General features: G+C 33.8%; 1 protein-coding gene and 1 long non-coding RNA gene across 2 annotated transcripts; one reads left to right on the forward strand and one right to left on the reverse strand.

Moving 5' to 3' along the window:
* The first annotated feature begins 501 nt into the window (after positions 1 to 501).
* Positions 502 to 2,444, forward strand: LOC110897335. Its single transcript, XR_002568554.2, has 2 exons — positions 502 to 933; positions 2,034 to 2,444. It is a non-coding gene; the product is annotated as an uncharacterized LOC110897335 (long non-coding RNA).
* A 944-nt stretch (positions 2,445 to 3,388) lies between these two features.
* Positions 3,389 to 4,365, reverse strand: LOC110897336 (auxin-responsive protein SAUR50). Its single transcript, XM_022144095.2, has one exon. It carries the CDS (start codon positions 4,288 to 4,290, stop codon positions 3,874 to 3,876), a length of 417 nt encoding a protein of 138 aa, XP_021999787.1. The 5' UTR covers positions 4,291 to 4,365; the 3' UTR covers positions 3,389 to 3,873.
* Positions 4,366 to 26,404: the final 22,039 nt, after the last annotated feature.

Here is a 26,404-nt window from a genome sequence, read left to right on the forward strand (position 1 = left end):
TTTTGATCAGGAAAGATGATATTTTAGAATTTTTATTTCTTGCCTTCTACGTGTTGGCCGAATTTGAAGTCTAATGGAAGTTAGAGGTTAAGTTAATTGCATTTTAGATATAAGACATCAACTGGAAGGAGGAATTTGATGTTAAAGGCTTCTCATTGTTTGTCTTACTTCTATAATATATAGTAATCTGATTCAGTTTTTAACTATTGTTGACCATATAGCAGAATATATTGAGCAGGGAAAGCCTTTAGGGGCATGCATGGTTTTCTAAGAAACGACCCGTGTTTGCACACAGGTGTTACCGCTAGTTTATTTAAAATGCACTTATAAAATTCATTTAATACCCATTATGTGGTACTAAATCCCTCATCATTTTAGGAGAGATAAACACTAAAAACCTATAGACCACAAACCCATGCCCATCAACAACCAAGTAAAATTGGTGAACCATATAGACCATCTTCAACAACACTTACTAACATGTTAAAAGAGCTACTACACTAAGGTGGTGTTTGTTTTTCTTGAAAAAGTCTTCAGAACCTCTTATGTCTGCGCCGCGCAGACCGCGCGCAGACCTTTGGGTCTGAAGACTGTTTGTTTTCTCGAAGACCTTTCATTAAAAAAGGTCTGCGAGACCACTTCTTGGTGTAGACATGGACCAATGTCTTCATGAGTCTGCAGACCTCTTCTTCTTCACAAAACCCTAGCACCTCTTCATCCCTTCTCCTCCACCCACCGTCCGCCACCACCTCTACCTCCGCCGCCCCTCCACCTCCGCCGCCCTACTCCAGCCGACACCCACCTCCAGCCGACACCCACTCCAGCCGCCCCTCCACCTCCGCCGCCCCACTCCGCCGGGTGCCTCGATATTCATCTCTCAAACGCATATGTTGTTCCATCTTCATTGATTCTGCTACTCGATTGCTTCCACAGGTAACATCTCTTAACAAGCTTCGATTATTGCAATCTGTTCATTCGAATTCTTCTTTAATTTGTTCGATTTCTGTTTATCAGTCACCAACTGTGCTTTTTGTTCGATTCCTTTTGCTTCTGATTCAATGTGTATGTTCTAGCTTATGTTTAATTTGTTTCTCGATTCTAGATCTGTATAAAAATTAACCGTTGGTTCAGTTTGTAGTAAGTTTTTAGGTTCTGAAAAACATTGGTTTACACTAGGGTTTATGGATTATTTTCTGTTTAATAGTTCTAGATTGTGGTTGTATGTAATAACACTCGTAATTAGAAAATTAAAATGGAAGAATATGGTATCAAATGTAAAGAACATATAGAGGACAGTGACAGATGAATTTTTTTTTGTGAATTTACAAACAAGGTTTTTTTTTGTATTTTAAGTGAGATGTGAGAATAAAACAAACAGTCTTCTTCATACAGACTGCAGAGGTTTGGTCCACCTCTTCTTGTGCAGACGTCTGCAGATGTGGTCCGCAGACTGCAGACCTTTTGCATCTGAAAAAACAAACACCACCTAAATTTTCCTTCATTTTCGAAGGAGCATTCAGGCTCATGCAATCCTATGAAGACTCTTACAAATACTTACATTTTCATATTATCACAACTTTTAGCATTTATTTTTTATAATCATAATTTTATAGTAAATCAAAATGCTTACAAAAATTCACTTAACTTTTTCATGTGCCTTTTCATGTCATCTCACTACGCCTATGCATGTAGCGTTAAAGTTGATGATATAAATATGGTAAGTAAGTAAAGCAAAATAAAATAGCATTCTTACGGACATTGTATGCGTTGGAATGCGTCATAAGCAAATAAAAGTATCTTGTTATTCATGTTTCCAATCAAAATACTTCTTTACGATAACTTCAATTTAAATAAGATTTTTTTTGTTAGTGTAAAATATTGGATTTCTAATTGAATATGAAATTTGAAAAGGGATTACATTCCTCACGTATTGAAACGGAAAGATTATTAGTTTATCATGAGATTTTAACATGATGTGAACATTGCTTTTGGAGTTAATCGACATCTCCATTGTTTCCGGTGTTTTTCCCTAGCGACTCGGCTAGTAAAAGAGATGGGTAGGTGGTGTGAGATGTTAAGATCAGATTTGCATGATAGATCTTGATGACACATTTTCACCGGTGATTAGAGGAAGAAAAAGATCTACAAATGTGAAGACAAAAAGAAAGAATCACATGAGATAGGAGAATGTCGCTTGTCAAATAAAGATGAATTTGAAAGACATGACTAAGAAAGAATGATCGGGACATTGGAAGAAAGTATATAGTGGTTGGGTGAGTGTTGGGAGAGGGAGAGGGGTTGTTATAATTATGTTAATCATATAAATATAATATCAAATTGTCATGATTTATAAAGTAGTGTTACTTGTGAATGTAAAACTAAAAGTAAAAAATTGAGCCTTAAACTTTTTGTTGAAAAAAGTAATATGATCTCTTTTTGTTTTTTTTTTTTCATGCATAAGGTAGGGGAGTGGGAGCGGTACGGTGTGGCCGCCCAGGAACACCTCCCCACCCTGAGTGTTGCGATGAAAGGTTGGGTCTCACGGGATTCAATTACCAACAGGATGGAATTAATATATTTCATTTATCATTTAATTTGATATTCATTAATAATTTTTGTCGTTGGCTTTTAGGAAAAAAATTACGTAGTTTTGTTGAATTGTTTTTGTCAACATTCTAATATAATTTTTAACGAATATCGATCTGATAGAAAAAAACTAATTTGACGCTGACTTGGATAAGAGATAATGCTAAGGATGAAACAGATGAAAAAGATAACTTTCCCACTTTGAAGCTGATTTAGATAAAAGTTTATGTAACCTGTGGTGAATGTAGTTTTGTTTTCTGCCTTTATAGTGTCTTGCTACATTGGATGTTTTTGTGATAATATATTTCGCTTGTTTAAAAAAAGATAAAAGTTTATGTATAGCCAAAATGATATTTTTTTATCCTTCTTGAATTTCACATAATGTAAAACCTCATCTTTGATTATTTGTAATAAATCAAATACAAATGAGCATATAACATATAGTAATAAGTAGTTATGTTATATGTAAGTTTTCTTTTTGAAAATAAAATTCATTAAAACACACGTTCGACTTAAACGGGCAAAAGGCCATATAAAACAACACCACCAGGTTATATGTAAGTGATGACAACTTTGATTACGATTCTTTAGGTGTTACCCAGAGTCGAGTAATATCCAACGAATTTAGATTCGAATATGATCCTTATGATATTTTAAACAAATAAAATAAAAGAGATGAGGTGAAAACAAAATATATTGATTGAATAGCTCTTGGACATGGTAGGCTTATAACTCCACTAGCGAATAATAATTGTTGTAAAAATTAAAATAAATATTAAATTATTGGTGGACAACTAGCAGGTTGGAATTTTCTCTACAATTTGCATATTTCACTTATAATATAAATCGTAATAATAACAGAATCAATTGAATGCACAATTGCACATGGTAATTTACAAAAGTGACCCCCATCTATAACCAATCAACCATTTCCCTCCCTCTTCTTTGATTCAGTTGCGACTTGTGACTCCGATTCAAATCTGGGACGACTCAGTGTTGCCATCTCCTTAACTCGATGAGTCAACTCGGTGACTCAGTAACACTCCCACCACCCCCCAACAAGTTACATTTCGGGGCAATTCCGTAAAAATACAAAAGAAACAAAGGCAAAAGACTTTAAATAGTCTCTAACCTTTGTGTAATAATGCTAGCTGAAATTACTAACAAGTCCCCAAACCGGAGTCCTTTACTTCTTTGTGCATGTTGGCCGCGGGCCCCGAGTCGACTCGGGGTCAAAATCTGAGTCGACTCACTCGTTTTATTATTATTATTTTTTTGTTTTTTTATTCACCGAAGTAGAGGCCGAGACTCTGGCCAGAAATCCAAATTGCTCCTCATGCCTACGTGACAGTGACGTTGAAACTCTTCAAGATTAACAAACCGGTTCGCTGACGAATCGGACCGTGATAAAAACCGGATAATTTCTTCAAACAAATACTCGTCGCAAGGGATCGCTAATGGGCCGGATTGAGAAAAGCCGAATTCTTCTTCGGCTTGCACTAGAAGCTTTTTAAACACGGGGTGGTTGAGGTGGGTTGCTCGAACGACAAATCTACGGTAGTTTGAGCCGACACAAACGGCTACATGTCCCGCGGGGACATCAGAAGGTATGCATTTCCGAGACTGCATTGCGGCTTTTTTTCGCCAGCGGCGTAGCATTTGACGGAGTTGAACAATGTGGCGGATTTTGCTACAGCCTGTCATGTTGTTTTTTGATGTGTACGTTTGTTGTTTGTGTTGTTGTCGAATGATAGTGTCGAATGAGAGGGGTGTAAAGGTGGAGAACAAGGGTTGGTTTTGTAAGAGTTTGAGTACCAAATTGCCCCTGGTTTTTGGGGTAATTACGATTTGTTTGACGGCTTTAAGGGTTTGTTTATTGTTTTGTTTTCGCTTTTCGTTTTTTTATATTTCTTTTTGAAGAACTATGGTGCTATTTAAAATAGTTATTTATCTGCAGATGTAAACTGTTTACAACTAGTGTTTGCCCCGCGCTCGCGTTGCGGGGCACTAAGCCGATTTTTTTCTCTCTCATAATATATACGTCTGTGTTTTTATTACTTGCACATACTACTCATAACACGATCTCAAAAAAATTACATCGAGTCAACCATTATCATATTTTTGCTAAAACAAAGATGGAAAAACTAAATTTTAAACTGGGGGAAAAACTATAATTTTTCAGGACAAATGAGCGTGTGTCAGGCGAAATAAAAATTACACCGAGTCAACCAATTAAAACAAAACGCTACCACAGTTAAAAAAAAAACTAAAACAATGAGATGACATGATTGTAATTTTATATTGGGGTCAAAATTGTAATTTAACCAGGAAAACAAACAAAAACGATAGAGAAAATGTAAATTTAAGTTGAGGACAAAATCGTAACTTGGATGGGAGAAAAAAACTAATGACAAAACTTTAAATTGAAATGGGGCAAAATCGTAATTTTCAACCAAGGGAGAAATTGGAGTTTTTAGCTTGGAGCAAAAGCGTAAATTTATTTTTAAGTAGGGGTAAAAACATAATTTTGAACTGATAATAAAAGCGTAATTTTAAAACGGAATAAAATTGTAAATTTATTGGGCCAATAGAGAAGTGCCAAACAGATGGCTGACACTATATCCTTTGCCACCTATGTAAGCCAGTAATTTAAAAAGGGAAAGGAAAAAAAAAAGAGGAAAAGGTCAACCGCCTTTTTCCATCGGTCTTATTCAACAACTATTGCCCTCATAGTTTTTGTAGATTTAGGTAATATACTTATTTATAGAATTTAGTATTATTTTTCTGCAGATTTAAACTGTTTATAATACTTAGTTATAAAATTTTAGCTACCATTAATAGGATTCATATTCTATTCACCTAGGGATGGCAATCGAACCTAAATCTGATAGGTAAACCTGAAACTCGACACATCTGGGGCGGGTTTGGGGTCGGTTAATCGGGTTTGGGACTAGTTTTTATTTTTTTCACAGGTTTGGGATTTGGTGATATACCCGTTTACCCGACCCAATTACCCGTTAAAGTTAGCCCATTTACCCGATTGTATACCCGATATATTTTCTTTTATATTTTTAAATATGTAAATATATAATACATCCTTTTTTCTATACACAGGTATTTTATCCCGTATACATTATAGTTATTTGAAATATTTCTTTAGTGATAATACTAAATGTAACTGATTAGTAGTTACCCGATGAGTTTTGGGTCGGGTATACCCAATGGGTAAACTTTTTAAAATTAATGGGTTACCCGATACCCGATGGGTATTTACTCACTAGAAACCAGACGGGTTTTAGGACGGGTTTGGGACAAGCTTATCCAATCGGGTTTGGGGTTGGGATTACCTATTGGCGCAGGATAAGGTATGTCCGGGAGGGCGCCCGACCCCCCGAACTTTTCGATGCGTAGTGTTATGAATAGTACTTTCGTATAGGTTTATACGTTGCCGCCCCCCCGGTTTCGCGAAAATGGGGGGGGGGGGGAGGGTGGCTTCGCCAATGGGATTACCTAAACCCGTCCCAAACCCGACCCATTGTCATCCCTATATTCACCATTTTCTACTCTATAATTACACTAAAACAACTATATTTTTTCTTTTTTTTTTCAATTAAATAATACCTTTTTATACTTTTATCATTAATATTTCTCTCCTATACACATAACCATTTTTAAAATATATTAATAAATTAAAAAGGGTGAACAATGATCACTCAAATATATAGATGAAATACTAACATTTTCTTTTTTGTTTTTTTTTTTTTCATTCATAACTACTTATAACCACTTTTTTTTATAATTTAAAATCCTCACTCACAGAAAATGTATTTGTTTTGAAGTGCTTAAGGATTTTAGTCCCGTAGTAGATATTAGTATAGATTTAATTAAAAGACGTGTGAGTCGCTTGTTATAGAATAAGTTATCAATTTTTTTTATAATAACAAAATGTTCCAATTAATTACAGTTATGCTTTTAGTTTTTAAAAGATGGTATACTTTGATATAATTTATTAACTTAAAAGTGACTCTGTTAATATAACTTTTAGTTAGCTAACTTAAAAAAACTACAGCTAATAATATAAATGTCTAATTAGAACAAATTTTTTTGTGTGTATGTATATTATAATGATAAGACAATTTACATTTTGCTTCCTTTAAATTTACATCTGTGTTGGATATAATATATTTATATCTCCCCCTTGTCAATTCACATGCCACATTTTGTTAGTTTTTTCGTAATAATAAAATGGCAAACGAACATGCAACAGTAACGCATTTATTGAGAAGATTACGAAGTTGTGTGCTAGAGCGTTATTCCATTAAAACATTGACTTGCACTATTTTTTTTTTCTTTCTTCTGTATATACATTCACACATATAAATGAGTAAATTATACAAATCGGCCATGTGTTTTTTTGACGAACAGTTGCTAAACCATGGTTTTTTTTTATTACCACTATATTTATATATTTTGTTGATTCTAAAATATACAATGAAGTTCCACTGAAATAATTTGGTTAGTTATTCGGTAGAATTGAGTTTGGTATTCATCTTGCGAGTTGCGACACAACTTGTTGTCTGTTTATCTGTCATTCTTATGTAGCTTTTACTAGCGTTTATGAAATATGATTTATTTAAGATTCAAAAAAAAAAAAAAAAAAAATTAGTAACCTCACCAGACCTCATAAGGGGGACGGGGTGCCCCGTGATAGCCCCTCCACCACGCGTTGTATAGCATGGAACATCGCCGCCGCCGGTGATGATCACGCGTCGAACCTAAAACGCTTTGAAATTTTCACGCGTGAAGAAGTTATGCAATTCAGTTTTGTTTTTTTTATTTCTTTAATCATGAATCATGTAACTGGTAGATAGACTAAAAAGTTAAAAAACTTACGAAAGAGAATGAGCTGATGGAAGAAGAAGGAGCTGAATTATGTAACAACGGCTGATGGAGGAAGAAAGAGCTGAACCCTAAAATCCACTTAAAACAAATATCAATGTGCTGGGCTAATAAAAATGTTTTGATAAAAAAGTAAACTTCATCAAATAAAAATAAAAACACATAATTCAAAGCAAACTAGTGATGTTTGGTTTTTTAATTTGCAATGTTTATTTTTTTTAAGTTTGTAATTTAGGATTTATTTAATTTATAATTTAAAAATAAAAAAAAACCATCACTAGGATGGACATTTCCACTAAAAACCATCACTAGTGATGGAATAATGTTCGATGACATGCCGGAAATTGATTGAATGTTGTGAGTGATGAGTGAGTGGTGAGTGATGGGCGCCCTTATCCCTTAATAGTAAACCGCACATCGAAAGCTAAAATTAACATGATGATTAACACCGAAAACTTTGGAAGGGATGGTTGGTTAAACCAAAATCTTAAACAAACACATGGATGTGAGTTGTGACTTGATGGAAAGTGTTTTTATGATCATTTGTGTGTTTTTATGTATTTGAATTGGTGGAAAGTAGTGTGCAAGTTATATGATGCATGTTTGAGTGTGAAGTTTTCAAGGGGAGAAGAACGAAAGTGATGGAGAAGAAAATTAAGTTGGACAGATAGCTCAGTGCTGTCACGGGAGATGAAGATAGTGGTTATAAAAAAATTACCAGCCTGCATTATATATTATCCTAATTATATTAAAGACATAATGTACGTGAGTACTATCTAATTATAAATTTTTTCACTAATGTCATTTATGTAGTAGACATATCATATAAGTTATCTAGGTATTTGTGTTTTGTCATGTATATCAGTAATCAGATTTCAACAAGAACAAGTTTTCTTTTTCCAAAATATAAAACCATATTTAACAAAGTGTTGATATATTATAAGTTAAAATAGTTCTTTTCATAAATAAATAACATATATTTTTGTCATTAGACATGCTTTTTATCGAAACTGACATAAATCAGATATATTACGTACTTTAATAATCTATATACACTACACAAAGTATAATCCACACATGAGAATTTTAGGTGAGACTTATTTGACAACCACATAGAGCTTGGTTTTTTAATACGGTCTAATAACTAATAAAATCAATTTGTTTAAAATGCAGAAGTTTTTTTTTTTTTTTTTTTTTTTTTTTTGCCATTTTTATTTAAGTACATTAAGTGGTTCTCGGACACATGCAGTTATTTTATTAAACTAAGTATAAACCATTACCACATTAGATAAAAACAATTCTGATTATTTAATATAAGTTCTTAGTTTCAAAAGTATTTAGTTCTATAGATTCATGAAAATAAAATATATATATAGAGACGGAATATAGCAATATTTTGACTCCGTTTCGACACAAACTAATGAAACACTTGGTATTTATCAAATTGAATAAATAAATAGCATGAGACAATAAATGAAAGAGTAGAGTATAAAAAAATATAAGTAATTTGATGCTACTACATGACTTCAATTTTTTTTTTTTTTTTTAAAGTAAACTTCATTAACAAACTGCCAACCTAAGCCGGGCTGATAAAAACAAACAATTTTTTATTAGTATCAACTAAACATTATTATATTTTTTATTATTCTATGATAATTACATATAGGGTCATATTTCTTACTATAAACCAAGTTTTACTTATTTGCTAGGCGTCAAATTATAAATAGAAATATGAACTTATTTCTTGTTTTGTTTTAAAACCGAGTTATATTAATGAAAAGATTCAAGAAATTGTAGACTTGTAGCTGTGATAATAGTTTTAATACCTTAATTAATAAAATTGAATACTTGGAATCTTGGATGACATCCACATTAAGATACATTATCCGTAGTTTTAACAATGATAGTAACTATAATATTCGAATATAGGTCTTTAATCTAGTGGTATCTGACATTGATGAATAGTTTGTTCTATCAATCAAATGGTTGTGCAATTAATTTCTTATCAAGCTGATGATTAAAGGTGTATGCTAAAAGAAATAACTAAATGATCTGAATGGCATCAAAGTGTTTGTTAAGGTTTGGTCCTTTTTAAATGGTGAAAGTTCAAGTCAGATTTTAAATAAAATGAAATATTTAAGAGTGGTTAGTTTGCAGTAAAAAAAAACTTGTTTAAATTAAGCTTGGTATGTTTAGTAAAACGAGCTACTCTAATTCTCCTAATTAGGAAACAAAAGTTCTATTTTCTGATAATAGGGATCTCCTTTTAGCATCGATACAAATATTTAAAACAGAAACTTGTGAAGCTTATACTAGAATCTTAGAATCATAAACCTAACCATATATATTCATGGGCACAAGACCACAAGCATTCAATCCCATAAAGAATAGTGGTGGACCTATCTTATTATAAGGGATAGCCTCCGCTACCCCTTGACGATTTGACGGTAGTGTAAATTCTGGAAAAATTTGACGTTTTTTGATGTTTTTACGATTTCGTTACTCCTTTTTTCTTTTGAAATGTTACTCCTATAAGGATTTTCTAAATTCGCTACTGATAAAGATGGTTAATGGTTAAAAGTCATAGTGAACCAAAAGATTAGGGTCCAAGCCACAAGATGGTTTACCATTTGTTAGATGCTTCATGTCACAAGTTTCAAACCCATCACATGCATATTTTGGTAATGAAAAATGAATAAAATGCAAAAAAATAGATTATAATTATATTTGATGGCTGTTGGACCAATGCAAGATGCCTTGTTTAGGTCTTCCGTATTTATTATAAAGTTTCTAATCCTACAATTTTGTATTCTTCCTTTCTCACCTTAACCCATGTGCAGCATGACCCCATCTTTGCCTTTCTATTGAGCCAATTATGTCCTCTTCCCTACAAATCATATTATACATATATAATATATAATCCCCCAACATATTATACTCTCAATCCAATCAAAATTCAATTTTAATTACACAACTATAACACAAGATCTTGACATGTGGCACTTAGGGGGAGGGGGTAACATTAACATTTGTTTTCAATGATTTTGGAGATCAATATAGTTACTAGCTGGATTCTTAGCCAACCTTGCATTGCTATTTTAGTAGTCTACATTGAACTATTATTAGCTTGTCATTTTCTCACAAATGACAGTAGAAGTCTACCATACGCTACAAATCATCTCATGATCATTCACACCGGAACCAACTAATCCATTAGCCATCATGTGTTATCAATTGAAACTCATCATCCCGTTTCAAGAAGCACCGTGCACCGGTCATAGTCGCCTTTAGATAATCTTAGAATCACTATCCTATATATGTACATAAAAACAATATTTACCAAAAGAAAAAAAAAGAAACTTGTGAGGCTATAGATTGAAGTGGAGCACTCTAGTGGTAACAATTGGGACCATCCACAACCTCTATATCAAGACAAACATATAAGAAGGTGGTGAATGTGAACAAGCATATGATAAGAAACAAATCTACCATATTGGGACAAAAGAAATAGCATCAAGAAAAGGATATTTCAAGTACAAGATAGAACATAAAAAGAAGATAAATGAAAGGGAAAACTAAAAAAAAAAAAAATCGTTAAATGAACAACATAAATTTTAAAGTCGTTATAACATATGTTCAATGAATAGGCACATCACATGTTTCGTAAGAACATGACCCATATGTCACAAAATCTTAAACACTCGCTCAAGAGATTATTAGATACTAAGAGGGTAACAGGAGGTATGTAGTTTGCATGCTTGAAAAAACAAGTATGTAGAAAACTAGAAGGGCGTGAATTGCTTTTCTTCAAAATTTGATTCTTTAAAACCTTAACAATCTAAAGCTTAACATTTGTTTGGAACCAACCACACAATTAATCAATGACAGTCCACAAATGCAAGTAAGTAAGGAATTTTAAGGAAAGAATGACAAAATCGGTTTGTAGAGATTCAAGGGATGTTAACTAATTTTTTCACGCTCTCTCTCCGTGATCCTCCTATCAGGAGTTACTCCACTAATCGTCTCTCAAAACGGTAGAGATCACCGGTACACCAACACCTCATTAAGCAGTAGTGATCATCTTGTACAAACGTCACACTCTTTTAAAGGAGGTGGCCACCTTCTTTGTCTTACTAATCTCAATTGATAGTGATCACTATTGTCTCTAATCACTAAACAAACTTAGTAATACCCCTTATATATCTCACAAATACAAGATATAATGCTCACAATACAATATTTGTTTAATACAAGAATAAATTAAAACTTAGTTGTAGAACAACTCATCTATTTTTTCTCTTGATCTTGATTCTCTCTAATTGATGTTTGAATCACAAGGAAATAAGAGATATATAACTTAATATGATATCAGAAAGAGCTTAGAGCAAAAGGGGTGAGTTTAGATGAAAGTTGGATGCTCTACTTATAGGCGCAAGACAAAAATATAAAAAAACGAACCAACTCTGCCAGTCCTAAATGTTGATCTGCTGGTCGTTGCCATCGACCGTCTGATGGTTATTTATGTCTTCTTTGTTTTACTGTGTTGTGGATATTGCGAATTATCCCATACACTTTTGCAAACCTATTTTAACAATTTTTCATAAGATTCTTGTGTCTCATGAGGCTATGGGACATGGGGGCAGTATATTGGATCATGGATTGCCACGTGGGATATGGTTCCCGTGGTTCACCGCCCTGGCCCTTCCCAAACCATGGTGGTTCACATGGTTTAATTAATGGCAACCATGACCCTCTTTCAATTAATTAGGGGATTTTGATTGGTGGGGGAGGATAGTGGATGATAGTGGGGATCATGGTCTACACCATATAAGGTAGTGGATGTGGATGGGGTGTGGTGTGGTGTGGTGTTGACGTGGATGGTGGTGGTGGTCATTTAGGTCATGACCACACCACAGAGCCTGAGGATACTATTTTACATCTTAAGTTGAAAACAAATTTAACATGAAAATGGTAAGTTTACTTTTGAGTTTTTGTAAAGGATTTAAATGACATCTTAATGTGTGTTCTTAATCCATATTAGTAGCTTTGTGTCTAAAAATACATTTTGAATCTTTACCAAGTTTAGCAAGCTCTATCCACCAGTTTTCAATTTCAAATTAATTCAAACGGATTCTTTATAATTTTGCAAGACTAATTAGTTTTGTGTCAGACCCCGATATTTTCACGTATTACCGGTGGGCCCGGTGGGGAGCAACGTGACGTAGTTGATATCATCATAGTCAAACAACACAATTTTAAATGCACAGCGGAAGCAAAAGATAACTATATTACAACCGAATGAGAATATCAAAGTATTACAAACGGTCTGTAAAAGATCCACAGGCGGATCAAATAAAAGAAAACTGGTCAACAGACTTTTGGCATCTAGAACTTGCAAGATTCCCTATTAACGCCCTGAGCTCCCAACCAATTACGTACAGTACCTGTCACTTAACCTTTTTGGAAAATACGTCAGTTTACACTGGTAAATACAATTAACTGACTCATTTTGAAAATGTTTAAGAAAATTGATTTGAATGCACAAGGCACAAAAATTCTTTTATAACTTGGGACAATTTTATTAATAAAAATCTTGTATCAGATTTACATGTTTGTCCAACATTTAGGGCATATGATTATACAAACCGATCAAGATTAATCGACACACCACAAATATAATCTCACAAGAAGACACCCTTACGAGTGAGTATATCTTTTACATACGCAACAGGAGGTGTTATGCCTACACCTTGTGCTTAAGTTGTGGCCATTCACTTTTTAAATGAGCCAAGGATATCCAGGACACGGTCATTAACCCCCAATGCTCTTTGTTATCAAGCAATACTGATTAAAACGAGATTATGCAATTTAATCATCTCCGATTAAAAGGTTTCTACACCCGACCAAGCGGTATTTTTATAATACCGTATCCCAAGCCCGTATAAGGGAAAATAAGTTAAAAGTATTTACCTGAGCTAGCAATGCAATTTATACTCAGCCGTATATTCTAATCAGCAAGCACAAGTACTTCTACTGGGGCTCTTAATCTGGACGATGGTTTTATTAACCTATTAGATTCCTAACGGGTCTTCTTTAAGTTGAAACTTAGACCGGTTAGTTTTAATGAAAGGTTTACGGCTCAAAATGCATGATTAAGCGGAGACCGGAATAGAATGTGATTTAGACCCGACAAGTTTGGAGACTTGTATAATATGGGTAAACTAAACACATTCTGGATTTTGAAGTGAAAATGATAAGGTTTGACCCGTTTCGGTTAATTTATGCAAACTAGTTACATAAACCGTACTGAACGCGAAAGATGCATAACGGGTAACCATAAGAGTCATATACAGGTTTCCTAAGTTAATATGCCTTAAATATGTTGTGATATCAATAAGATACCTTCCGTTATGCCCAAAACGAATTTAAAACCAATTTATGCCCCAGAGGGGTATTTTGGTCATTTTAAAGGTTATAAAAGAGGTTAAACATTAATCTGAGATTCGGGTCTGATATAATCAGTAAAAATACTTAATTTAATAAGTTATAACAGTAGGATATTACATATATGTGAATTTTATCATTTATAACCAAACTATGCACCGAATGGGCATTTTGGTAATTTCACACAAGGCTTTAAAGGTCAAAATTGGAAATCTGAGTTTAAAACTTTTGCTTAATGTTAAAGTATATAAATTTACTAGAAATATCAGTAGGTATCAAGTCTTATATATTAAAAATAGTTTTAATACATACTATGCGTTTAAAACGCGTAAAAAGACGGTTTTAAGCGATTTCCGGGTTTTATAAGAAGAGCTGATATTTTTATCATTCCAGAAGGCTTAAAATATTTTATTTATCATATGGGATCAGTAGAAAAAGGTTTGGTGTCAAAATGATTTGTAAAACTCATTTTATAGGCCAAAAGGGCAAAACCGGCAATTACCGAATCAAAGCTAGAACCCTATGTTATGCTCAGCCTAAAAATAAATAAAAATCTTCAAAAATCCCAAAATATTATTTTACATCAGTAGGTAAAAATTTTGGTATAAAAAATTGGGTTTAGATAGGATATACGCTAATTATGCCGTTTAATTAATAAAAAGCATTTCATTTACGCTAATGAGCATAACTCCTAATCTAGACCTCATACTGATGTCAAATTTTAGGGACAAGTTTATAAATCAGTAATGAAGGTTTATATCCTCTCACATTTTCAAAAATCTTGTTTTAAGGTCAAAAGGGCATAACAGTCAACAATTTGGCATATAACGGAAACATGCAAATGAGTAGGATAACTAAGGATCCAGGTTGTATAACCTCAGAGGGTTATACTAACCTATAACATGGTCCGAAAGGAATCCTAAGGCATATCTAAACTAAGCTAATTCGGGTCAGATCTGAAAGTCAAAGCAAAAGTCTACTTTTGCGACTTTCGGTTCCGAACCGAGCCTAATACTTAGAATTGTCGGGTTGAACATGCCTAGAGATGTTCAATTAACATTTACCAAGTTATTAAAGTGACAAAACTGATTTTATTGCCTTTACAACATAAGTTATGAATTTTATTTAAAAATCGACTCGATTGACTTTTATTTTAATTACTTTGACACGACAATTAACTAAGCAAACGTGGTAATTAGGAGATGCCCTTTTGAGGGTTTAACACCTACCTAATTACGGTCACGTAGCCATGTTCATTGCGAACAATGGCTCAACCGTTTAAAAGTCAAAGCGTTTATCGAAAACGCTTGACTTTTCGGTTATAAACGCTAAATAATTAAACTAAGCACGAAAGGACACTTACAAAGGTTCCAAGCAAGGAGGTTTTGATCCTAAATTCTCAGGTATGAAGAGCAAGGTTTCCAACTTAGAGAATTCAGAAATCAAGTGTGAATGAGAGCAAGATCAAGAGGGGTATTTATAGGTTTTTGAGAACCGTTAGGATCGTTTCTCGTAAACCGCGATTCAATCTGGACCGTGCAAGTATCACCCATGGTTTTGGAAATCTATGGGTGCCCAAAGATTGAAGAAATACCATTTGCAAGAGATTAAAACAGCTGGAACAACTGGTAACAGCTGGAAACTCAGTTTTGCAGTTCTGATATGCTCACACGGGCCGTGTAAGGTTCAAGGAATGCTTACGCGGGCCGCCTGAGATTTCTGGTTCAGCAATAAGTTTTAAAAAATGGCAGTTTTGGTCCCTGTTTGCATATAAGGTCATTTTTGGCACATTAAAGGCCCGTTAAGCCATTTTCAAGGATCTAATATAATGCCTAAACATGAGGGACATGAAACATGCTCAAGAATATGTCGGATGTCGGTTCGTTTGGCCGTACGGTCACGTTGTTCGATGAATTACGACGAAACACGAACGGATGCTAAAAACGATCCAAATTACGCGACGAATGGGGTTTTATCATTCCAAACAATAAAATAAAATATTTTAGTGCTTTCATAAATTTTTGGATGTCCGGATATATTCAGAACGTAAGATATGCGCGAAAATGCAAATTTGTGCACTTTTTGACGCTTTTAGTCCCTGTTGATCAAATAAGTTTATTTTTGCGCATCAAAGACCTCAAAGCCTATTTCAAAGCTATGGAAAGGATATTTGGGGCATGTTTAACTTATGATCATATTCCGGAAGGTTCGATACTATACGAATCGATAGACTTTTGCAGTTTGACGCAAATAGTCCCTCTAATGCGCAAACTTGCGCATTTCATCGTTTAATAGTATCGAAGCCTTATTTAATCCATATTAAGCATTCTTGGGAGTATTATTAAACATCACGATGCTTCGGGTTTGCTAAAAGGTCATTCAGAGGTATAATTAAACGTATTGACACTTTTAACCCCTTATATTTGCAAAGTTGCGCGTAACGTCACTTAAAGGCATAAAAGCCTTGGATGGCTAACGATTGGCATTCCCGAGAGTATAATAAAATATCATGAAGCTCTCGGTTTGTTAAAAGGTCACTCAAAGGTATGAATTAACATGTTGACGCTTTTAACCCTTTATTGCGCAAACTTTCAATTAATTACGCAAACGGCTACACTTGATCAACAAGTGGCTCATTTGTGAATATAAAACCGTAAAAGGTTATTCAAAAACTTATTTTAGGTATGTTAATACTTTCCAGTTCTTTCATAATTAATGTTTTTCAATTTTTCAAAAAATTAGTCCCTTAAATTCATGGTTTGACTTTATTAGGGTTTATTACACGTGTCAATACATTATTGGATGTGATTTTATGAGGTGTTACATTTTGTGAATTCTAATTTGATGTTTTTACTTCTTCTGGGAAAACATCATGAGTTTATACAATTGTAATTTTGTCAGGGCCGGCCCTGGAGGTGGGCGGGGAGGACCACCGGCCAGGGCCCGCGATTTCGTAGGGCACGTAATTTTAAAAAAAAAATCCAATATTATATATGTAAAAAAAATTAATAGGGTAGAGCCAAGCAATTAAGAAAATACTAACATAACATAGGCCCACTTACAAAAAAAAAATCATATGGTTTAGATTAGTTAGCCTATTGGGATTAAACTATGAAGAGTTGATTCACCAATTTGCTATCAAGAATGCAATGAGAGCTTCACGAATCATTGGTTAGCTATTAGCTTATTAGTTTTTTATGGTATGTCAGTCATTCGAATACTATATTTTGTATTTTATTAATTGCATTGTTTATCGAATGCTATATTTTTGTCAACGGTTCACGGTTGTATCAACAACTAGTTTAAATTATTTATTTCGCTAAGGCGCGAGGGCACATTTTTTCGAGCTCGAACATGGTACAAGAATTCTCAGGGCCGGCCCTGAATTTTGTACCTTAGTTGTGAACTTCTGATTATATTAAAACCATTTTGCTATACATTTCTTGATTCCTAAGTGATTCATTTGTCGGTTTGACTTATATCTTCACCTTGAGATGTCAGTTTTTATATGTTAATCTTTGTAAGCTCACGAATTATTATGTTTGACTTGGATCCACCTTGATCTTCATTCAATTGATGTCAATTGCCATTGATCTTCATTAATCTTAATCAATTGATGTATGTGGATCCTAATCTTCAATCTTTGATTCATCATTGTTGTTCTTGTTTGGTGTCCTGTTCCTAACTACTTTCATCTCAATTTAACTTTTAACTCTTCATCTACATTATTGATGCATACATTAAGTGTATTGGGACATATATATGGTACATGCACATTGTTTAACAACTTAATAACACAAGTTTCTAATTAGTCATATAAAAACTATGCATCGTTTGTGTTTCATAATTTTGTCACAATTAACACTAAACACATTGTTATTCCAACAAGATACATACTTTACGTCATTTGGTACCAAATAGGTAGTAAATTTATATGTTAGGGAGTTGAAAAAAGTTAATAAAAATGGGTGGTTTTGACTTTTTTGGAAACACATAATTATATGTATTTATAAAATATATAAGTGCTATTTTAAAAAATTTACATTTCTTATGAATTTGGGCTTCATAGTAAGTGATGTGAAAAAATTGGAGGCCAGATAGATAAGATATCGGTGCTTATATTGAGGTACTTAACAATATTGGAACTAACCTTGTCAATACTTAAAGGTTGGAGTATTTAAATGGTTTATTTTTATTTGTATTTTATTTTAGTAGGAACAATTAGGATTTCTACTAGTTTTATTTTATTTGCTTTTCTTATAGGAGTAGGTTACTTGTTCTTCAATGGGTTGTTCAATGTAAATATGGATTATAGTTTATTGTTTGTGTACCTTCAATTTTAATAAAAAAAATTCTTGTTAAATCCATTGTTTGATTATATTGAAGAATGCATGATTTCAAACAATTATTATCGAAGCGGTTTATCAATTTTGAAGATTTATCATGGGCTATCGAATACAAAAAATGTGAAGTTATTTCCAAAGGGTGGTACACAAAAAAATCGGATCACAACAAACTATAACTATTGGGTGCAAAAGTCAAAAAACTGTAATATTAAATTCAGTAATTTGATTTTGTGTGTCTTTGAAGAAGGTAGTTGAATATTTGAAAAAGAGGATTTTGTTGTTTATGTTGGTATGGTATCAAACAAGGAAAGAAGCAAGGCAAAGTTTTGACTTTTGTTTGATAAAGAAAAAAAATCGTTAGTTACGAATTTAGAAAAAAACAGTGCTACACGTTGGAACCATCCAATGTGCAGGGTGAAACTTTTTAGTGAAAGAAAGGGGTTCGGCGTAAAAGGGTAAACAATGGGAAGGGAAAAAGGTTGTTGCGATCTAGAAGGCAGGTGTAAGAGGGTTTGTTGATCGAACGGTAGCAACAAGTTGTAGAGATCGTCGTTGTGATCAACAGCAACAAGACTATAGTAATAAAGGAGCAGTGATTGCAGGCTTGATCAAGGGAGAAAAGCAAGGTGTAGTGCAATGTTTGATCGAATCAACAATAGACTTAAAGGTGGTGGAATAGGGGGTTTGATCAAGGTGAAAGAGAAAGAATGTTGCCCTCTTTGTGGTTGATGGTTCAAGTGTTTGGATAAGTTTTGTGTATTATCCCAAAGGAGGTCAGAAAACGGGGGTGCGGTGTTGTGTCGACTGCAACAAAGGTGTTGATGCAAAGCGAACACAAGAGACCGAATATTAAGTTGGAAGAACTTCGGGTTTTACTTGGTATTCAAGACCTAGGAGGAACTTGACAATATTAGGGGGTGATTGTTGGAACTAATCTTATCAATACTCAGTAGTTAGAGGATTTAAATGGTTTATTTTTATTTTTATTTGTATTTTATTTTAGTATGAAGATTTAGGATTTGTACTAGTTTTATTTTATTTGTTTTTTCTTGTATGAGTAGGTTCATTGTTCTTCAAATGGTTGTTCTGTATAAATAAGGATTATAGTTTACGGTTTATGTATCTTCAGTTTTTAATCAAAGAGTTTTTTTTCTTGTTAAATGATTTCCAACAAACAAAGAAAGTGAAAGAAGAATAGTCTTTCTTATAACAATTTACTAAATATTAATCCGATTAATCGAATATAATACCTGGTTACTAAAAACTAAAATCATTTTCGTATTAATATGCGATCCATTAATTTTGTATAAAAATCAGAACATGTTTTTTTTTTTTCAGATCATGTGGTTTAGCAATCTCCCTAGTACTTCTAGTTGGTTTTTTGCGACCATATGTAATACTATGCAATTTGCTTATAACGTTAGGTTTCGTACATGTGATTTATTTGAAATTTTATAATAGCGAAATCGAAGGTACGAATTAATCACAACTAAGAGCTTTGGAGCTTTTACCAGGGATACAGGTGCAAAACGTAATAGAATTATATATAACCATAGGATGTTTCAGAAACATATAGCTCGACATGTTGTAGTAGACTGTGCTTCGAGAAACACCTCAAAACAACAACTCGGACGCTAGATCTGAAACACGAGAATAGTCCGAACACCTTTGGGTTTCAATCGCATTAACCAACCCGCGTGTAAAACCAAAATTGGTCTCTCAATAATGGTAGCAAGGTGTTACGATCACGCATAAGCACCAGTGGTGCGACGCTAAAGAGGCACCAATGGTGGTTGGTTCGCCAACACAAGGTGTGGCGATGTTGGTGTAAGCGATGGCACAAATGGCGGTGTAGGTGGGTGACAACCAGCAACCAACGCCGCTAGTGAAGCCAGTTCACAATGGGGTGGTAACCTAGTTCTAATTGATATATAATAAAAAGGAAACTTAATGAACAGTAAGTTTATTATTAAATTAAAATTATAATTAGAATTAGAATTTATCATTAATTGATAGTAACATTATTAAGAGATGAGCAAATAGTATCGGGTATAGGTACTGGTCTTAAATTTACCAAACCGGTATATTTTCGGTACCGGTTCGCACAGGTATTCACCGGTTTTTACCCTCAAATACCGGTGTCGTACCAGTACTGACCGGTACCGAACCGTACCATACTAGGTATATTCGGTACCGGTACCCACTTTTGAGGATTTCGGTAACGGTATTTTCGGTACCGGTTGGTACCGAGCTCATCAAATCCTGTAGCAACGCAGCAATGCAAGTAATTGCACCATTTAGATTACTTTTCATACACACAGTAAGTAAACTGTATTTCGTTTGAATGAGGTTTTAGATACATAACAACTTATTTTGCTTTCTTTTTTGTCTTTTTCTGTAACGAATGAATTGTAACATGTAAAATTAACTTGGATATTTAAAATATTGATGAGCAAATCGTATCAAATCCTGTAAACGAACCGATATCGTATCGGTACCAAATTTACTATACCAAATCATTTTCGGTACCAATTTGGTACCCACCTTTTGGCGTTTTCAGAATCGTTACTTTCGGTTCGACACCGGTCTAGCACCATACCTGTATTTATTGATTTTTACCTTCAAATACCATACCGCATTGTACCGAGCATTTTCGGTGTCGGTACCTAATTTTGATGATTTTCCGGATTGGTACTTTCGCTGCCGTTACCGGTACCGAGCTCATCCATATTTTAACGTGTTAGCACCGTAATAACTGAACTGAAAACAACCGAATTTCCAACGTGTAGGACGTGTGGGTCCTATTATTATATATTAGGTTATTTAAAATCGTTTTTTATGACGGAGTGACTATCCTTACCACGTCTTTTTATTTATGTTTTGATATTCGGTATCTGTTTATCGTTGCTGACACGCCTTTTGTAGTCATTGGGTCCCGCCGCAACGCGTGAACGGAAAATAACTAGTAAACATAAGAAATAAAATGGTCAAACTTGAACGAGCCTTCCATGATTATCACATGGGCTTTTAGGGTTTTCTAATTTGTTTTAAAATAATTCTTTAATAATTAAATAACTCAAATTTCTTAAAAATTCAACAATCTAAATAAACTAACTCTTTAATTTATTGAATTTAAATATATCTATAATTTATTTTCTTCATTAAATAATAACAACATAACTAATTAATAAACCAAACTCATTTATTAAACATCAATTAAATAACATTTATCTAATATCACATGTTTAAATATTAGTTATTGTAATTATTTAATAAGTGATAATAACTAATATTCTAGATCATATTATTCTTTAATAATCACCACGTTTCATTTATATAGTGTGAAGTTGTTTAACGATTAAACAGCTTTAGTATAGTCGTTGCTCTTGTTGTAACCTTTGAATTTGTTATTGTTGAATGTTGTTACTCGATTATATAGAACCAACATGCAAATTCCGTGTGGTGGGGAGCAAATTCACCGATTTCGCTCGATCTCGTTCGCATGGGGATCAAATCTAGCCATAGTCATGTTTTGTAATATTTAAATTCTTATTCTTTCATTAATATTCATTTAACATATAATTTTCTTTTTCTCTTATATTTTATAATATTTATTTAAAAAAAATCTTAATACATAGTTTGTGTATATTTATATTGTTTACATCTCAATACGGATTTTATTAGAAACAAATTGAATTCAAAATAAAGAAAATACTTAAATTTGAATACAACTTATTTTTAATAAAATTTATAATCAAAAGACCGAAATAGTTAAAATTAAAATTCTGTGAATAGACAGACACTTATTTAAAAATTAAATATCACAAATTATCAGCGAAAATCAAATTATATGTTTAAATATCACAAGTTATCAGAGAAGAACGAAATTACATGTTAAATGAAAAGTTAAAAATACAAAGAAAATGAATAAGAATTTAAGGAAATAGAATTCGAGAAACTGTACTTTAAAAATCTTAAACAAAACTGTGAATTAATATTTAAAAAACCTAAATATATGAAATTATTAGTGAGAAACTAAATTATATATTAAATAAAATATTCATGAAGAAAAATACATTTACAATATATATTAAATAAAATATTCAAGAAGAAAAATACATTTACAATATATATTAAATAAAATATTCAGAACCCATGAGAGCAACCTGGGTCAATTCGTTTCCCACCCAGCAAACTTGTATGAATTTTCTTGTACGATTATTGTCTAGTTTTATAAATTATTCCGAAAACCACCTAGAAGTAGTAGTAAAGGTGGTTAAATGCTGGATTAATTAAAATCAGATGGGACGTATTGGAAAACGATATCCGTGACACTATTTGTTATGAAAATTACAAGCAAAACTTAGTAAAACAAGAGTAGAAGAATTGCATGCTTCTTGTAAAACGCATCAATGAAAAGGATAGATGTACAAAGACGATGAATGCTTCATTTTAAAGTTGTGTCAGTAATTTGCATGGTGAAAGTTGTATCAACCTATTATGTGTAGAATCGTATTCCCTTTTCTGTATTTTATTCATACATTCGTTCCATCTTTTTTAAATCATCTTCTATGGACAATTATATTTTGTATGTTGTGGATATTTTACAACACACATATTATTGAACTAGTAATGTAAAATGCATGCCTTTTGAAAGACCTTTTTTAGTAAATAATATGACAAAATCCAATTGTATATGGTGAACTATCTGGTGTGGATATTTTACAACACACATTTATTTAACATGTGTAATATACATGTTTCTAATTTGTAACAAATATACAATGTGATTTCCAACTATTCCTATGTATTATTTGGTAAAGCATCCTTAACAAATAACTTCTAAATTTACTCATTTCTAGATGGATTTTGCCAAGTCATGAAAAATTGCCCTGGCTAGCATTTGGCACTTATTTGTTTTCTTGAACAGCAACGATGATATCACATATCAAAGAAAGCTAGTAGGTAACTAGCGAAAAACCCCGATACACAAGAAAGATAACAGAAAGCCCAAAACAGCATTTGGCACTTATATACTGCTAGCATTTGGCACTTAGAATTTCGTGATAATTTGTTTAGTCTGTAAAGTTTGGTATTTTTTTGCCTCTAGCTTCTTGCTAGAGGTTTGGTGTTTTGAATATATACAAAATCTTTGGCTGTTCAAAAAAATAAAAAATAAAAAAAATATATACTGACTTTCTTACTTAGTCAAACACTTGATTAGTTACTTAAACATGACACCAGAAATCAGACAAACAATTTAAAAACCAAGATTTGGATGATCAAAAGTGATATCAAAATAGAGTTGGTCAACAAGTGCCACTATAATTCAAATCCCATGTGCATGTTGGGTATAGTTTCAGAAGTAGGGTGCATGCATCCCCCAAACATCACTTATGTATCAAACTTCATACCCCACTTGCCAAGATTTAAGGATCATTACAATTTCCGCAACTTGTTGCATGTTTTTTTTTCCAATCTTATATTTAGATACACCAAACTTTATGTGAAAAACAGTAATTTCAAATTGACAAATGGAGTATGTTGGATAATGCCGTTCTCATTGGCATTCACATTGTGTTACAGATCTGTAAGTTAACATCGGTAACTAGGTTCTTTTAATATTAATGAAAATATTTTGTTACTTTATTTGGTAAATGTTAAATAAAAGTTGAAGATTAAAAAAAAATAAAAAAACATAAAAGTGGTGGAGGACTATGACTAGGACCATCCTCCCATGCCCTCTAGTTTTGGAGGATGATCCATCCTTGGGAGGACTATGACGTGTCGCCTACGTGGCGGATCATCCTCCAAGGATGAACCATCACCATACAGATCTGTAAGTTAACATCGGTAACTAGGTTACAGATCTACAAGGTATGGTGATGGTCCATCCTTGGAGGATGGTCCGCCACGTAGGCGACACGTTATAGTCCTCCAAGGATGGATCATCCTCCAAAACTAGAGGGCATGGGAGGATGGTCCTAGTCATAGTCCTCCACCACTTTTATGTTTTTTTATTTTTTTTAATCTTCAACTTTTATTTAACATTTACCAAATAAAGTAACAAAATATTTTCATTAATATTAAAAAACATTACATGAACTTAAAAAAAAAATTAAACTTAAAGAAATAAATTTGAAAAAAAAAACATAAACTTAAAAAAATAAAGTAAAAAAAAATAAACTTAAAAATATCCTAACATATTAAAATAAGCTACTAGTCTTCGTCTTCCATGTGGTGGCCGGGTTCGTTTTGAGCGTTGTTCCAAATGTACTCCACCAAGTCCGCTTGTAAGTTATGATGTGTGTACTCGTTATGTAGAGCGAAGGCGTTCAAATCTTGTTGTTCCTCGCTAACTGGAACAGAATTTCCAGTAGACGCGTTTTCGTCGTACTCGCATATCGCTCTCCCTTCGTCTTAAATGATCATCATGTTATGAAGGATGATACAAGCGTACATAATGTGTCGTAACCTCTTTGGTGTTTGCGAACGTGCTGGATGTGAAATGATGTACCATTTTTTTGTAGAACACCAAAAGCCCGTTCAATATCTTTTCTCGCACCCTCTTGCAACTTCGCAAACTTTTTTCTTTTGTCGTCTGTCGGGTGCGGGATAGTTTTAACGATTGTCGAGTACGTTGGGTAAATCCCATCGGCTAGGTAGTAACCTCGCCTGTATTCCACCCCTGAAACCGTAAAGCTTGTGTCTGGACCTGTACCCGCCACTACATCGTCAAATATCTGTGACTGGTATATGATGTTAAGGTCATTGAGCGAACCAGGTAGACCAAAAAAAGCATGCCATATCCAGAGATCCTGTGACGCAACAGCCTCTAGAATGATAGTCGGATGTCCCTGATCTCCCCTAGTATACTGACCTTGCCATGCAACTGGGCAGTTCTGCCACTGCCAGTGTATGCAATCAATGCTCCCGAGCATTCTTGGGAAACCATGTCTCTGTTTGTATGCTTGATATAATTTTTGAACGTCGTTTGCGTTCGGTTTCCGCAGGTATCGCTTGCTATACAATTTGACAACCCATTGGCAAAACTTATGCAAACATCGACGTGTGGTTCTTTCAGACATCCTAATATACTCGTCTAATGCTTCGGGTGCGTAACCGTACGCAAGTTGGCGAATGGCCGACGTACATTTTGTTAAATTACTGAAACCCCTTTGCCCCCTAGCGTCGTTTCGCAATGTAAAAAACGGATCAGACTGGGCCATGTCGCCTGCAATACGTAAAAACAGTAGACGACTCATGCGGAACCGACGTCGAAAAATCTCGGCTGGGTACACGGGTTCGTCGGCAAAATAATCGACTAATAGTTTATCGTGGCCGGCTATAAATTTAAAACGAAACTTAAATGAAATTAATTATAAAATACATTTTTCAAAATCTATATAAAACATAAGGAAAAAAAAGTAAAATACCTTCTTGGTCTCGGTTATATTTTGCTCGTCTAGTTAGCCGTTGGGACGACCCTTCATCAGACGCCATGAACACCTGAGCCGCGTTCATAATCATGTTGTGCATAATAGCATCCTCTTCCGAAGATGATGAATACTACGCAGACGAAGACGATGAATACATAGAAGAAATTGAAGAAATGGAAGAAATGGGAGAAGCCATGATAATTTTTTAGCGAGAGATGAGGTGGTAGCGGGTAAAAAAATAGATGAGTTTTTATAAAAAGGAAAGAGGGTTATAAAATGTGAGAGAGATGTGAGATTGTAGTGGGTGAAAAGTTGTGAAAAAATGAGTAAAAGAGGTGAATATTTATAAAAATGGAAGTGAAATGGGGGAGGATTTAAAAAATAGCCGTTGAAAATTATTAATTTTCTTTGTTTTTAACGGTCAAATTCGGAATGGGGCCCACAATTTTGGAACGTCGCAAACGGCGAGATTCAGACGGGGAAGCCGCGACGGGGGGGGGGGGGGGGGGGGCGGCACGGTGTTTGGTGCGTCGTCGGTTCAAGATGGTGTGGGGACGGACCCCATACCGTGTAGCCTTAATCAAGTGGGACTTAGATGCAAAAACTGGCCTGTTTATTACCTTCTGCGATTGTACTTTAGTCGATATTTAAGTTTTAAAACATCTATGATATTTTTTATGTTTTCTTGAT

This window comes from Helianthus annuus, chromosome 13 (genome assembly GCF_002127325.2).
Source record: "Helianthus annuus cultivar XRQ/B chromosome 13, HanXRQr2.0-SUNRISE, whole genome shotgun sequence".
NCBI classification, from domain to species: domain Eukaryota; kingdom Viridiplantae; phylum Streptophyta; class Magnoliopsida; order Asterales; family Asteraceae; genus Helianthus; species Helianthus annuus.

Bases quoted from the DNA above. Each gene is read 5' to 3' on its own strand.
- LOC110897336 (XM_022144095.2), bottom strand. From the start codon at position 4,290: ATGACAGGCTGTAGCAAAATCCGCCACATTGTTCAACTCCGTCAAATG.